The following is a 14,973-nucleotide window of genomic DNA, read 5'->3' on the forward strand; positions in this document are numbered from 1 at the left end:
ACCCCCAAAGGCCGTGGGAGGGCCGAGAGTGGGGAGAGTCCGCTCTCCCTCTATTGTGTTTAGCGCAAGCTTTATGATCCATTCAACTTATAGTGGTGTATACATTATAAAATGACAAAGACAAGACAATTAGACGATGAACTCAACCTGTATAAGTTAGTTTATTCACTCAACAACAATCAGCTGATTTTTGGCGTTTAAGGTTTTTCGACACTTAAGCACATTTTGAACGAAGACTTAATCATATATTAACAACAAAGTGCTCGCTACGAACCTTAAGATAAAATATGAGTAACAATTAGCCTGTCACATAATTGTAAAATCAGTAATATGTAGAAATAATGACATAAAAACTAAAACAGCCATAGATTATATGAAATACATGATGGCTTAGTAACTATGATTCTTAAATACTTTTACAATGTCGTTTTGCCCATATAAAAAACGAAACGTCCTTTAACAGAAAGTAAGTAAAATTTAAGTGATTACAAGTAGGAACTATTTTTAAAACAAAGGTTAGCACAAACCTTATTTATAACTACTAGTGACTTGCTTAGATAGGAAATATCAATAGTTGTTATTAGAAGCTGTAATCGAGATGGAGTTCAATCATATTCTGCAAAAGAGGGTCGGAAAATTCCTATGAAGTTTAAGAAAAGATGATATTGTAACATAAACCAAGACAGATGATATTGTAGCTTACAGCAGGGTATTGACCTCACTTAGACGACGACTAGAAAGCAGAAAGTAGTAGACAGTTGTTTAGTCTTATCATAGGACTCCTAAGCAGTGCAAATCCATGAAGTTACTGAGGATTAGACCCACAACCTTCAGGTCGCGCATCGAACACTTAGTGTTAAGACCACTGAGTTGGTGTTCGATGGTTTATATGTTTAACTTCAATCAATTCGCGATAACCCCAACTATAACCCAATCCCATTGACAGGTAACTGTCTTATTAACTTAGTTCAAAATATCGTAAGCGAAAATTTGTTAATATACATCGATATAAAATATTGGTAAAATAGGGAAAAAAATAAAATGACATAGTAAAGAAGGGGCAGTAGGATAGAATTCAAGCTAAATTAAATAAATGCCTATGATAGAGAGATCAACTTTAAATTTAATCTGATGAAACCTATAACCAACAGAAGATACCTTACCGTTCAGAGTGAAGAATATGACAATAATGCTACAAAATAGTAATACAACTACATTTTGGATGTCTTTGGTAAATAATCAGCCAAATACATAATGAAAAATGTCAATAGAATAAGCCAAACTGATGGAAATGGAGAGGAGGATATGTAAAAATAAAAAAAAGTGAATTTGGTGGAGAGACGGGTGAAATTTCGGACAAAAGACAAGGATGAATGGGTATTCTAAACCAGATGACATTGAAATTACTGTGAACTATGTTCATGATCAAAAGCAAACTCTTTCCGACTAACCATAGGACGGGTAATTTTCAAATTACTGAGTAATACAGCTTCATTACAGTACAAACAATATTGATAAGTTCATAAATCAAAATATTTTATGTGTATAATTAAAACTAACTTGAAAAACAATGGAATTTTGATTTTCAGAGGGTTTATTGCTATTTCTATATGCATAGTTTTCATGACCTGTTGATGATTCATCATCATTGTTAAAAGTTGATTTTTCTTTAGAATTCGATATCAACTGAGCATTTTTATCCACAACAACAGATTCGTTGGTAATGGGTCCAATACTGTTGATAGTAGATTGAACTTCACGTCTTTTAATTTCTTCATTCCAAAATTCAAAGAATAAATTTGATAGTTCTTCCAATCGTGATTGCCTTAAGGGTTGTAAATCATCACTGGAACGTAAATCACTGCAAAAATACAATAGTAATTAGCTTCATTAACAAATAAATTACATTTATTTTAGAACAGACAAAATTCATTACTCTCCAAGTTGATTTAATGATGAAATTAACCTTTTAGCATATTAGTCAATATTTTGAGAATGGATTTGAAACATTGTGTTTCTAAATACTGTAAACTAAATATTCAAATTGTCTGTAGAAGTCATGTACTATGATTCTTTTTCCGACTAGTTCATTCACATAACTCGTTTACCAAGTGTAAGTTTATATATATTTTGTTTTGAGGTAAACATACTAACTGGAGTCAAGTAACATTATCCAAGCGACTGATACGGAGTGGGATTTAAACTTAAAAACCTGTATGCGAAAATCATGCAGAGACACGAAATGTAGTGAACGAAGAATTGGTGGGGAAGACCGATTAATTTTTTAGTGCAGAATTACAGTGTCTTCGTAAATTATGAAAACCATACATTAAATAATTCATTTGCCTATCTTCCATCAGTTATCCTTTACATCCTCCATGATTCGTCCAATTCTCAATTTCTTTATGTTTCCCTTTCCGTTTTCTCCAGTTCAATTTTGTCAACCTTCTTTTGACAGGCACTCTACTTCTGATCGGTGTTATATACTACTTATATCTGTCAGCATACACCACACAGTGATGATGTTTAATTGCTGAAATCGAGGCTGTTGAAATGTAGTTTGAACCTACGTCTAAAAATGACTGGAATTCGAATGATTAAAGTCACTGCCTCTAAAGTAGATACCAGCTAATAATCTAGACAGAAGAAACTCGGATAAAAAATCAAGTAAACTGGCGGAGAATTTGAGATATTGTTTGATCATCTTACATTATCTTTGGTGTGTACTTCCCTTAAACCTGACATAGTTGAACTCTACATAAGTCACGACTTCTCACTAGAGCTCTGGAAATTTCTTCTTCACCAGTAAGGACATGATGATCGTCAGTATGGGGTTGTAGAGATCGTAGAATGGTATTGAGATCACGAATCGATCTAAGTCTGGTGGTTAGGCTCTCACATGTGAAACTGACTCGATCCTCACGAGTTATGAATGAGCATTTCTGAGCAATTCCATACTAGAACGAAATGGCTATTAAGTGCTTTACCATTTTCAATGGTTGTCTAACGAGTAAAGAGCTATTAAAATCTCATATTCTCTTCATTTTATATTTACGAAATATTCACACAAATTTCAGTCCTCATAAATTATCACCACTAAATTAGTACTTATGATAAAAACACAATATATATAAAAATACATGTCATTCTGATAATAGAAAACATCTTCAGCCTATAACTTCAGATATGAATGTATTTAAGTTTGTCATATGACTTCATTTGTCGATTATACTACTTGTGACATTAGTCAATACGGTTGAGGAAGAGGATCAAGTGCATAATTGAAACAAAGAAAATTTATTCTCATAATTCATAGAAAAAGTAATAAATGAAAGTTTTATATGTCAACATGCCAACGAAAATTGAATATATATATATATATATATATATATATATATATATATATATATATTACGCAACTCACATAAACGAAGAATCATCCGAATCTGCATAGCAAAATTGAAAAACAAGAACAAAATAAAGGCACTAGAAATCAGTTGACACTTATTTCAAATATTATCATATAATAGAGTTGCTAACAGAAAATTTCGATCTATCAAGTGAGAATAAGGGCGTGACGAACAGACTAATGAACACTAGTAAAGGTAGCTGAGCAAAAAGAATTAGTGATAATTTAATCAAAGAGATCAAACAGAATAATTGAAGTTTGATTAATTATTATGTAAAATTATACCTTAAAGCAAAATAACATATTATTAATGTAGGGATTGTGCAGATTATAGGATTCCATAGTTTATATCATGAACTGATTTTAACAAAAGAAATTACGAATTACCTGAACTTTTAGACCCATCGGTAACGTGAATATCATAGCTGCAAAAAACCAAAACAAAACACAAATCAATTATCAAAACAGCTTTAGTATATAGGGTTTGTAGGGATTTTTCTTTGTTATAGTGTACTTCATGGACTGACCTTAGTTCGGGAACTGATGAAAATCAGGGAGTACTGGATAGTCATTTTGTGTTAGTATAGGGCTCATTGGCAGAGCGCACTAACAGACTTGATGATAGTCGAACACAAAAAACGCAATTCCTGTTGTGAAGGCTTAGACCTCAGATTGCTGAATCGTCATCCAGTGGTTTAGAAGTCTAAATCCAACCACTTGGCGATAATATGCGACCACCATCCAATAGCATTATTAGGTGAAGTGGATGCCTCACTCCAAGATAATTGGAACCCACAGGTCATCGTTTCTCAATAAAACTCAGGGAGTTATCTCCTGAAATTGACCATTAGTTAATATTAACATAAGCGGTTTGTAGATGTTCTTGAGAGACCTGGATGTCCTGCGTTCTATCCCGCTGGAGTTGTGGATAGATACTGATAACGAGTTTCATACCAGAACGAAAGAACTGATTGATATGAGTCATCCAAATCTTAATGAGATTGAAAAAGCTATAAGCAATCTAGAGCGAGGGAGAGCAGGAGAACCTGATAGATTAACCACTGAGGTCTCTAAGGATGGTGGTCCAATCTTAGCAGTTAGATTAACTGAGAACTGGACGTAATTCCATCTGACTCAATAGCTGTTCAACCCAGTCTACAAGAAATGGAAGAAATCCTCTTGTGACAAACACAGACGAATCAGTTTAACTAGTATAGTGTCCAAAATGTTAGCCTCAATAATACTTCGACGTCTAACTAGAGCTCGTGAAAAGCGAACTCGAGGAAACCAGGCTGGTTTCAGACCTGGACGTGGATGTATAGACTAATCCTTCACCTATCGGCAGGTTCTGGAGCACAGACATACTATTAGACGTTCGAATATAATTATATTCCTTGACCTTAAGGCAGCACTCGATTCATTTAATAGTGAGTTTCCATGGCAGTGTCTGTCACTAAAAGGTGTACCAAAGAAGTACATTAACCTTGTACATGATTTTTAATCGAACACTACTGGTTGAATCAGAGCTTATAGCAAACTGCCATAGAAATTGATTACTCCAGGTAGTGTTCGTCAGGACTATCATCTTTCCACGGTTTTATATAAATTTGTCACAGACATGCTTTTAGAGATAACAATTACAATGTCTGACTTTCCAAGGGCTTATCTTTTACCGAGAGATTCACTTGTTGGCTTACAAAACTTAAAAGATGTGGTTCTGTTTGTTGAAGACTTTGAGATAATGCAGTCTCATGACTACCTTTAACTGGCTCCGTTATCTGACTCCAGTTAGATCTGAAGAATGATCACTGTCGAAATATACATCCTGTCTACTTTCGTATATAATCATCGAATTAACTCGCGTTAAGTCGATGGTATGGCAACTTCAGTCAGTCAGTCAGCGACAACGTAGGACCAGGCACATATATGCATCGGTCCAAGTTGACATACCTCGTTAGCACAACAAGATCAACACCGGATTCATAGAAGTAATTAATTTAGTGGTGGTAGTATATAAAGAAAGGTTGTATATAAGGATATAGTATAGGAAGGAAAGAAGTTATGAAGCAATTTTAATCTCAAGGTTTAAGGGAACATAAAGAGCGTATACACCTACGCCATTGTGATCGATTCTGAGCCATGTCACCCAGAGCCTCCAACCATTGGTTACGATAGTCACGCGGACCCCAACCAGGTAGTCTGCATCTACCAACATGGATCAGGCTAGAAGTTAGTGACTTCAAGCACTGATGCCATGTTTTGGTTTGGCCGCCCCTAACTCTCTTCCAACCATCCCCTACACTAGTCAACATTGCGCGTCGTGGTAATCGATGTTCAGGCATACGTAACACGTGGCCCAACCATCTCAGTCGATGAAGATTCATCACCTCATCAACTGATTTACCATCATTCCCTAATACCCTGCATTTAACCTCACTATTACTTACCCGGTTATCCCAGCAGATGTGAGCAATATTTCTAAGACATCTGTGGTCAAATACTAGTAACCTACGAGTATCTTCTACTCTTAATGGCCATGTTTCGCAGCCGTAAAGTAGAACAGAACGAACTGCTGCGCAGTATACTCGTCCCTTAATTGATAGACGGATATCTCGTCTTCGCCATAGGTGACGTAAGTCGGCAAAAGCCAAACGAGCTTTTTGAATCCGTGCTGAGATTTCGTCAGACACCAACCCATTAGGGCTGATCAGACTTCCAAGATAAGTGAAGTTGTCGACGCGTTCGACTACTTCACTCCCTATCCTTAGTTCAGGTGTTGACGCAGGCCAGTCCTGGAGTAACAATTTACATTTGGATGGGGAGAAACGCATCCCAAACATCCTGGCATTATTACTCAGTTCTAACAGAAGACTCTGCATTTTGCCAGCGTGTTCACCAAACAGGACTATGTCATCTGCGTATTCTAAGTCGATAAGTGAACCTCCTGGTAGAAGATCAATTCCTGAAAATTCAGTCGACGAGAGTGTTATTTCCAACAAAAGGTCTATAATGAAGTTAAACAAAAATGGAGATAGTGGACAGCCTTGTCGGACACCACTTGAGGTTGTAAAATCATATGACAGTTCGCCATAAGCTCTCACTCAACTGCTAGTGTTCGAGTAAAGAGCCTTCACAAGGTTTATGTACTTCTCAGGTACACCTTTCAATGACAGACACTGCCACAGAACCTCTCGGTCTACAGAGTCAAATGCTGCTTTCAAGTCAAGAAAAACTATCATTGTCGGACGCCGATAAGCGTGTCTGTGCTCTAAAACTTGACGAATGGTGAATATGTGGTCGATACAGCCACGACCAGGTCTGAAGCCAGCCTGATTTTCTCGTGTTTGCAGTTCACGAGTCTTAGTTAGGCGCCCGATAATTATTGAGGCTAGTATTTTAGATACTATGTTAGTCAGACTAATCCCTCTATGGTTATCACAGGATGATTTTGGCCCCTTCTTATATATTGGGACAATAAGTGATTGTGACCAGTCAGATGGGATTACGTCCGTTTCCCAGATTTTAGCCAGAATATTAGTCAACCTAATCGCTAAAATTGGACCACCATATTTAAAGACCTCTGGAGCCAATCCATCTGGACCAGCTGCTCTTCCTCGTTTCAGATTAGTTATAGCCTTTTGAACTTCAAGTAGGGTCGGGGGGTCTACTTCAATGTTCCATTCAGGTTTTCTGGGAATAGTGGGTAGTTGTGCAGTAGCTGAAGGCCAGCTAAACTGTTCCTTAAAGTGTTCCGCCCATCGTTCTAAACGTTTGGGTTGAGAGCAGATAAGGGTTCCATCTTTTTCCGAGATCGTCTCACTTACACTTGACTTCTTAATTCCGGTTTCTTTTATTAGTCTGAATAGTTGCCTGGTGTTGCCTACAGCCGCTGCCTTTTCCATCTCTTTTGCTTTCGTTGCCCACCACTGCTCACGATCGTTCCTTAGACTTTTAGTTAACCTAGATCTAATTTGTTTACGCTCTTCGTCGTGTTCAGAGCCTGATGGGATGAGTTTACGCGAATCCATCAGTGAAATAGACTTAGAAGAAATCCACTGGTTTTTTGGAGCCCTATGGTTTAAATGACTAATAGATGTGACTGCTGTTTCCACAGCTGTTCGTGTGTCTTTCCAAGCAGCATCTGGGTCAGTCTCGTTTACAGAACTGCCTAGATGTGAACTCAGTTGTTTCTGGAATTCGCATTTGGCTTTTTCGTCCTCCAGTTCAATCTTAATGGGTCTTCTTAGTGTACTTTTCCTGCGTCCATTGAGGCGCAGACAAATGCGCGCTCGTATTAAAGCGTGATCACAGTCTAAACAAGTATTCCAATACGAGCGACAATCTTCTATTGAGCCTCTCCAACGATGACTGATGACAATATGGTCTATTTGAGTCCATCGTTGGTTTGGTGCAGGTGGCCGCCATGTTAGACGATGTCTCTCCTTATGTTTAAAATTGGTGCTTGCTAAAAATAAACGATTGTCTGAGCATAGTTGCAACAGACGATCACCATTATCGGTTCGTCGAGCCGGAATACTAAAACACCCACCTAAATGTCTTTCTGTTTGATTTAAGCTGCCTGCCTGGGCATTAAAGTCACCCGCTACGACTACTATGTCTGAGCGCTTAGCTTTCTGAAGAAGCTCAGAGAGTTTTCTGTAAAAGTCATCTTTCACTTCATCATGGCTGCAGTCAGTGGGAGCGTAGGCAGAAACGACGAAAAGGCAACGACGTGTGTCCCTATCCTTCCGAGTTCTTACGGAGCCATTTAGCCGGACAGCACACAGGCGACTGTTAACGGGGATCCATTTTAATAGTGCTTGTTCTGCCCTTGTACTTAGTGCTATGCCTACACCTGCAAGTCCACGAGAACTAGCCAACGGGTCGCCAGATACACGGAGGGTGTATTTCGTTGGCTGTCCATTTTGGCGAGGTGAGGTCAAGTGAATGACCACACTAGGATCCTGTATGCGTGTTTCGGAGACACAGCATACATCAATGGTACGAGATTCTAGGGTTTTGGCTAAGGAGGCCTGTTGACCAATATGGCAACTTGAACCGATGCATATATGTGCCTGGTCCTACGTTGTCGCTGACTGACTGACTAACTCGCGTTAGTGAATAACCGAATTAAATAAGTCAAATATGAGAATGGAGTTTTGAATACGTATATTTTGTACAATCGTTGATCGGAACAGACAGTCAGAGTGACGTAGCGAAGACGAGAGAGAGAAGCGAAAGCAAATGACGCGCAGTGGAGAGGGCATGTGTGAGCCAACTCGATTTAACCAAGCGTCAATCGACATTTATAGTCACACAAAAATAAGTTACAGATATGTGATGATTAAGATAAGAAATAGACACACATACGCTTACATAAAAACAGTCAAGATTGATAAGTGACAAGGTAAAAATGTGGCTTGAAAAAAATGAATAGATTGATTTGTCCAGGGGCTAGAATAACGTATGTGTCCCTGACATAGTACCAGCCACTACAACCATAAGCAACAATACAAGCATGTTCGAGGTGTGGATCTTTACTTTCAGGATGAGCTTGCGTCAGCGCCAGAATAAATGATATAGTGTGAAGTAGTTGAAGGAATCGACCTTTTCATTTATTTTGGGAGTCACATCAGTCCTGATGAGTTGGTGACAGATGTAAGCTCGGCGTATATTAAAAAGACTCGACTGGATCTTGCCAACTCGTGCTGTAGGAGAAATATGAGTCTTCCGACCAAAGAACGAGCTTACTGGGCAGCAGTTCGCTCCCTTCTATTTTATGAGTGTGAAACATAGCCATTAGAAGTAGAGCATGTTCGTAGGTTACTAGCATTCGATCATCGATGTCTTCAAAGCATTACTCGTGTATTTTAGGACCACTGAGTAAGAAATGTCTGGGTTAGGGATATGAGTAGGTATTAGGTAATGATGGCGAATCGATTGAAGAGGTGGTAAATATTCATCAAATGAAGTTGTTCGGACAGGTGTGACGTATGTCCAACTACCGCTTATCTCGATGGGCGACGTTTTCTGATGTAGGAGTAGGATGAAAGGAAGCTAGGGTGATCATACCAAAACTTGAGATCAGTCCATCAAGTCGTTGACAATTGGACTGAGACATGTTGATAGTTGTATACTACATGATTGAGGTCCGCGTGAGTATTGTAACCAGTGGTTAGAGACTGAATGACACAGCTCAAAATTGTTTGGAATGGCTCAGGTGCATCTGTTCTTCCAAATCCCCTATAGATTTCTTTGATTTTATTGCACTACCTTATATGTTCTTGAATCGTACGTTCGATGCCTAATCATTTCTGTTATCATTAGAGCTGTTACTACCTCTAGTAGTCTTGGATTTGTCCTGACGAAATTATCTCTCTGTGTTAATGGGTTATATGCAGTTGAACCGATGTACAAACATACATATGAGGTTCTACTTTGTGAATAACGTATCCTTAACAAGAAATTTGTGCTACTCATATGGAACTATTTCATTCGCTGGGAACAGTCAGTAATAATAATCTGATGAAACAGCCATACAGTATTTATCAGTATAGGGCTGTGAAGATTGTTGAATTTTTTTGAGATCATGAGCCGACCAATTTTAGACCACCACAGCAATCTTGAAAGCACTGGACGGGCATTGTATCCTGTTAGGTGACTCCTTAGCAGTGCACATCTACGATACCGCACATGGGATTCGAGCCCGGGACCTTCGTTTCGTGCGCGTAGGCTGAAACTCTAAACCACGGAGCTGGCATCAAACGGTGTTAATGTATAATTTCAAGTAGTCCACGATTTTTAGCGACCATCTTACATTGTTTACGGTGGGTAACTGTCTCACATCCGACACGGTTGAACTACACTGGTCACGGCTTCTCACTAGGACTCCGAGAATTACCTTTCGATGCTGTTCACCAGTGTTCACATGATATTTATTAGTATAGGGTTGTGAAGTTTGTTTAGTTCTAACTGAGATCACAAACCGATCAACACTGAAGACCTGGAAGCACTGGACAACCGTGTCGTCCGTATAGAGTTGTGAGGTCTTGTGTTCGAATCCCATGTGCGGTATCGTGGATGTGCACTGCTAAGGAGTCCCATAACAGGATGTAATGGCCGTCCAGTGCCTCCAGGTTTGCAATGGTGGTCTAACATCGATCGACTCATGATCTCGATCAATATACAGTATTTCGTGTTTTTCAATTGTTGTTTAACAATGGTCATTCAGTGGTGAAAACAACAAAAGTACATGGCTAACAGAAAAACAATAAGATGGAGAGCAATACTCAAAATGAAGATGCCACCAATACATACACTCTGCGAAGTGATAATTCTGTACATTTAGCCATTTCACCGATAAATTGAAAAGTAAATCGGAGTATTTCTTCACCCAATTCCATACGTGTTTTCAATTTATGACCAAACAAGAACCAATCATATCCAAGAGTAAGATATAACATTTGAATAGGTGTTAAACTACAATGCATTAAATCATCAGCCCAAAGTAAACAACGAAGTAGACAAATAAACAGCGGTGTACGATCCCATCCAGAAACACAATGTAATAGTAAACCTCCAGCACCTATTAATAATAATAATAAATGAAGATTGTGAATAAATTGAAAAATTAATTTAATAAATGACAAGTGTAAAAATTAATATTTATTTATATCTAAACAAGACTAAGATGATTTCATGAGACTCTTACATACAAAATAAACTGTAAAGCATTAAATGTTATGCTAGATGGCGTCATGAGTGCAATTTTTATGACGAAATAAATTCTATATATTCACTCAGAAGTCATATGTCTTGATAGCCTTAATTATAATTAAATCGTCGTTTGGGACTATATAATAATAATCATATTTGAAGCTGGTTAAAATTTGTTGCCTGTTAAAAGTGTATAAGCTGAAACCAGTTTTTAATTCATACCTACAAATAGTGTATGGTGAAGTATAGCAAAGAAAGGTCGAATAATTAAAACAGTTTATTCATGTTATAAGACCGTTGAAATGGTCGAAAAATTTCTATGAAAGACTGGGAATCATTTGAGAAACCAAACAAAATATTTGAACATTCCTAACTGCCATGAATTGTTAAGTATGATTTTAAGCCATACAGTTAAAAAAAATACTTTGAATGATTGCTTCTATCATTATTATTTCGATTGATAATGTTAGTAATTCCACTGTCCTATACTTTCATGTTGTTATTTTTTCTAATGTTAGCTGATTGGATTTGTTTGTTGTACTGATAATAACTGACAAATACTTGTCTACAAACTGTTCATCTTTCTAAACACAATAAGTACTAACTTTTAAAATTTCATGCTTTATTTACTTTTGAGTATTCCACTAAAGAGTAGTATGATCCTATTGAAAGATGAGATTTAGTTAAAATATAAGTTTTAGAAATTCTATGGGCTCGAATATTTTAAAATTCGACGTTTAATTTGTAATTTACGAAAAGGAAACGATACTTTTTAAAGCCCTTTTATATTTATATTTAGATACACATCAGATAGTCTATCGACTTATGTAACTGTAATCAATATAACCAATCTGATATGATGACCAAGGGTTTAGTTGGAGTATTAGTGACCTACAAAATAGGTTTCTTTTTCAAATCATCTACAACATGTAATCACATTTTAAGGAGTAATTATATTAGTTATATCTGCTACTTACAATTTTACGATGTAAATTTATATTTATGCGGTAAGTTGTGGATTGATTAAAGTACTACTATTAATTTATAGGAATCTGACTACTTACCACTGTTACTAAAACACAAAAACAGGTGTATTTTGGATCGATTTTGAGTGTCAAATAAACTCTCATCTATCGTCTTCTTAGTCTTACTTACATTGTGTGGTTCATAATTTCCAGTAGATAGTACCAACTATTCGCCATTAAAACAACTGTTGTTTTATTTTTTGAGGGTCAATAAAAATCTTCATCTACATCAGTCTTATTTGTATGGTGCAAATCACAGCTGTTCCTTGATCAAAGTAATCAGATGTTTGAAAACTGCAGCGGTTTCCAAGTCCCAAGTACTAGCAGATTTCGGAGTTACGAATTGAGGTGCACACATTACTAAGTGACATCTATGACGAAACCAACTTTGATAAAAGTTAAAATAAGATAAACTCTGCAATACATATGTCTCTGTAAAGAGGCTGATTTCACTTAATGTAGAATATTCATGGGTAATTTGAAAAGTTCATACATGTACAGTGATAACGACATTTGGGTTAATACAACAACGAAGGATGAGTTGAATATTATGGACAAGAGAAACTAGTACAACAGTAAAGAACCCTGCATCAAATAAGTGGATTCTTAATCTTTATTTGTTTAAAAAATTTTTTGCACCTAAACATGATGATGTCATATCAATGTATGTGGATGAATGTAGCGAGGATTTGGACTTAGGAAACCTAGATAGATGCAACATAAAATGACTGGGTAATATTTTACAAATTCAATGCTTAACTAAGTCGAAAATTAATAAATATTCTAAAATAGATTCAAATAATTAGCTAAATAAAGAAATAAATAACCATTGGTAAGTATTTTATTATCCGACCCTAATACTCTTATGACTTAGTATTCTTCGGACACTTCACTCGACTAGTCTCGAAAATCAGGACACGGCTTGGGCAGGGACGTAACTATGTCCCAAATAAGTTGAATGGAAATGAATCAGAGTCATAAAAAACCTTAGTACATGTATAATCTTAAACAAAATTTTAGGGCCTTCCCCACTTATCCACTAGCGTTGATTGCCCAAGAATGGGTCAAACAACGTGCTTCGAAAAGTTGTCAACAACAAGTAAAAAATTCTTGATGTTGACCTATCCATGTGGAATGTTTAATAGTTACAAACCTCACAAAGATGATGAAAGCTTCAATAAAAATAAATGTGAACGGGTTTTGTGAAGATTTCAGTATTTTTCATAGTTGAAACCATGAGTCAATTGTAACTAGACCACCACGGAAAACCTGGAAGCACTGGACGGCCGTTTCGTCCTATTGTGGGACTCCTCAGTAGTGCGCATCCAAATGAATGTTTTAATCAAAGATATATATATATATATATATATATATTCCATGTTAGTATGTTGGATATAGTCGACAGGAAACCCTTAACCTACATTTTGTGCTAGTTCGGAATCGAGGGAACTGACTGGTAAAGATTAGTAATAATAATTTCATCATTAGGTTATAGGGTTAGATAATGCTACCTGTCCAAATACAGAACTTTCACATCCATTAGGGTAAAATACATCTAAAATGTATCATCTGTAAATCTCAAAGGTTGTTTAAGGAGGGAGTGGAGAAATTCATTGTAAGCCTGTAATATGTAATTCATGTATCAGGGAACTCAGTTTGTGGCATATTCAAATATTTCTTGTGCTTGAATACATTAAGAGGAACTTCAGACTACTAGTTTAAAATTGGACGATAGTTTTAGTATGTGCAGGGAGTCTTCTTGTAAGAAATTCAAAGTAATTAGTCCCTTTGACAAATTTCGATAATGTAATAAGAAGACGAAGATTATCAAACTATGTGATATATTATTGAAGCCTTAGCCACACGAAAATTCGAAACCCCTTTGTGTATTGAAAAACAGTTTGTTCTCTCCTTAAACCTACCCTGGTTATATTAGCTTATTATCCAGAGTAATTAGGTGTCAAATTGTTTTCACATTATTTTTATCATTATTATCCTCGTCTATTCTTACCCCCATTTCCAGTCTAGTTGGCCTTTTATTTTTATATATAAATGTTCTTAACAAGTATATGTGTGATCAGATTATTCGAAATGTATTGCGCTAATATATCACATAGTTCTGATAATCTTCGTCTTCTTATTACATTATCGATAGTTTTAGTGCCAAACTAAGTTCATTTAGAGAACCATTAGAAAGAATTAAGACCTAAAAGGCCAATCAAAAGACAGGTCATGAATATTCATTGATGAATAGTTCCAAATTAGAATGAAACAACTATCTAGTAATCTCTGAATTTTAATGTTTCTCCAGCTAATATCACAATCCATTATAAAAACTATGTTCAAACTAGGCATCAACGTATCAATAAAGATTGGTCAAATTATCGAGCTACTCAAACTTAGTAGGTGGAATTGTGGTGTATGCTACTCATGTTTGCAGATATAAGTCGTATGTATCACCAGTCCGAAGTGGAGTGTCTGCGAGCAGAAGGTTGAGAAGATTGAAATGGAAATAAGAGAGAACGAAACTAAAAGCAATCAAGATAACAGCAAGAATGAAGGAACAATGAAGCTTTTAAGAGACAATTGAAAGATGTGCATATGATGTATTTGGTGTATGATTTTTACATTTTACTAAACCACTGTGTGATTATGCATTAAACAATAAATTGGTTGTCCCCACCAAGTCTTCGTTTACTACAGAATGAGGCTCAAAACCAAAAACAAGTGGTTCAAAGTTGGATGTTCTGACCAAAAAAATTACCGGTCCCAGTTTCAGGTGAAACAGTTTCATAAGAAAAAAAGAAACACATCTTTAATTTA

General features: G+C 36.5%; 1 protein-coding gene across 2 annotated transcripts in view; it reads right to left on the minus strand.

Moving 5' to 3' along the window:
- The window catches only part of Smp_075440.1 (hypothetical protein), a gene marked incomplete at its 5' end in the record, with an annotated part of 35,471 nt that overhangs the window by 4,945 nt on the left and 15,553 nt on the right, over positions 1-14,973 (minus strand). For both annotated transcript variants that reach the window (XM_018790956.1, XM_018790957.1), the window contains 4 exons: positions 1,561-1,861; positions 3,425-3,446; positions 3,797-3,834; positions 10,727-10,994. In XM_018790956.1, the coding sequence (XP_018645808.1) occupies positions 1,561-1,861; positions 3,425-3,446; positions 3,797-3,834; positions 10,727-10,994 (629 nt within the window). The remainder of the gene's footprint in view (positions 1-1,560; positions 1,862-3,424; positions 3,447-3,796; positions 3,835-10,726; positions 10,995-14,973) is intronic.

Source organism: Schistosoma mansoni (genome assembly GCF_000237925.1).
Source record: "Schistosoma mansoni, WGS project CABG00000000 data, chromosome W unplaced supercontig 0185, strain Puerto Rico, whole genome shotgun sequence".
In the NCBI taxonomy this organism is placed as follows: Eukaryota; Metazoa; Platyhelminthes; class Trematoda; order Strigeidida; family Schistosomatidae; genus Schistosoma; species Schistosoma mansoni.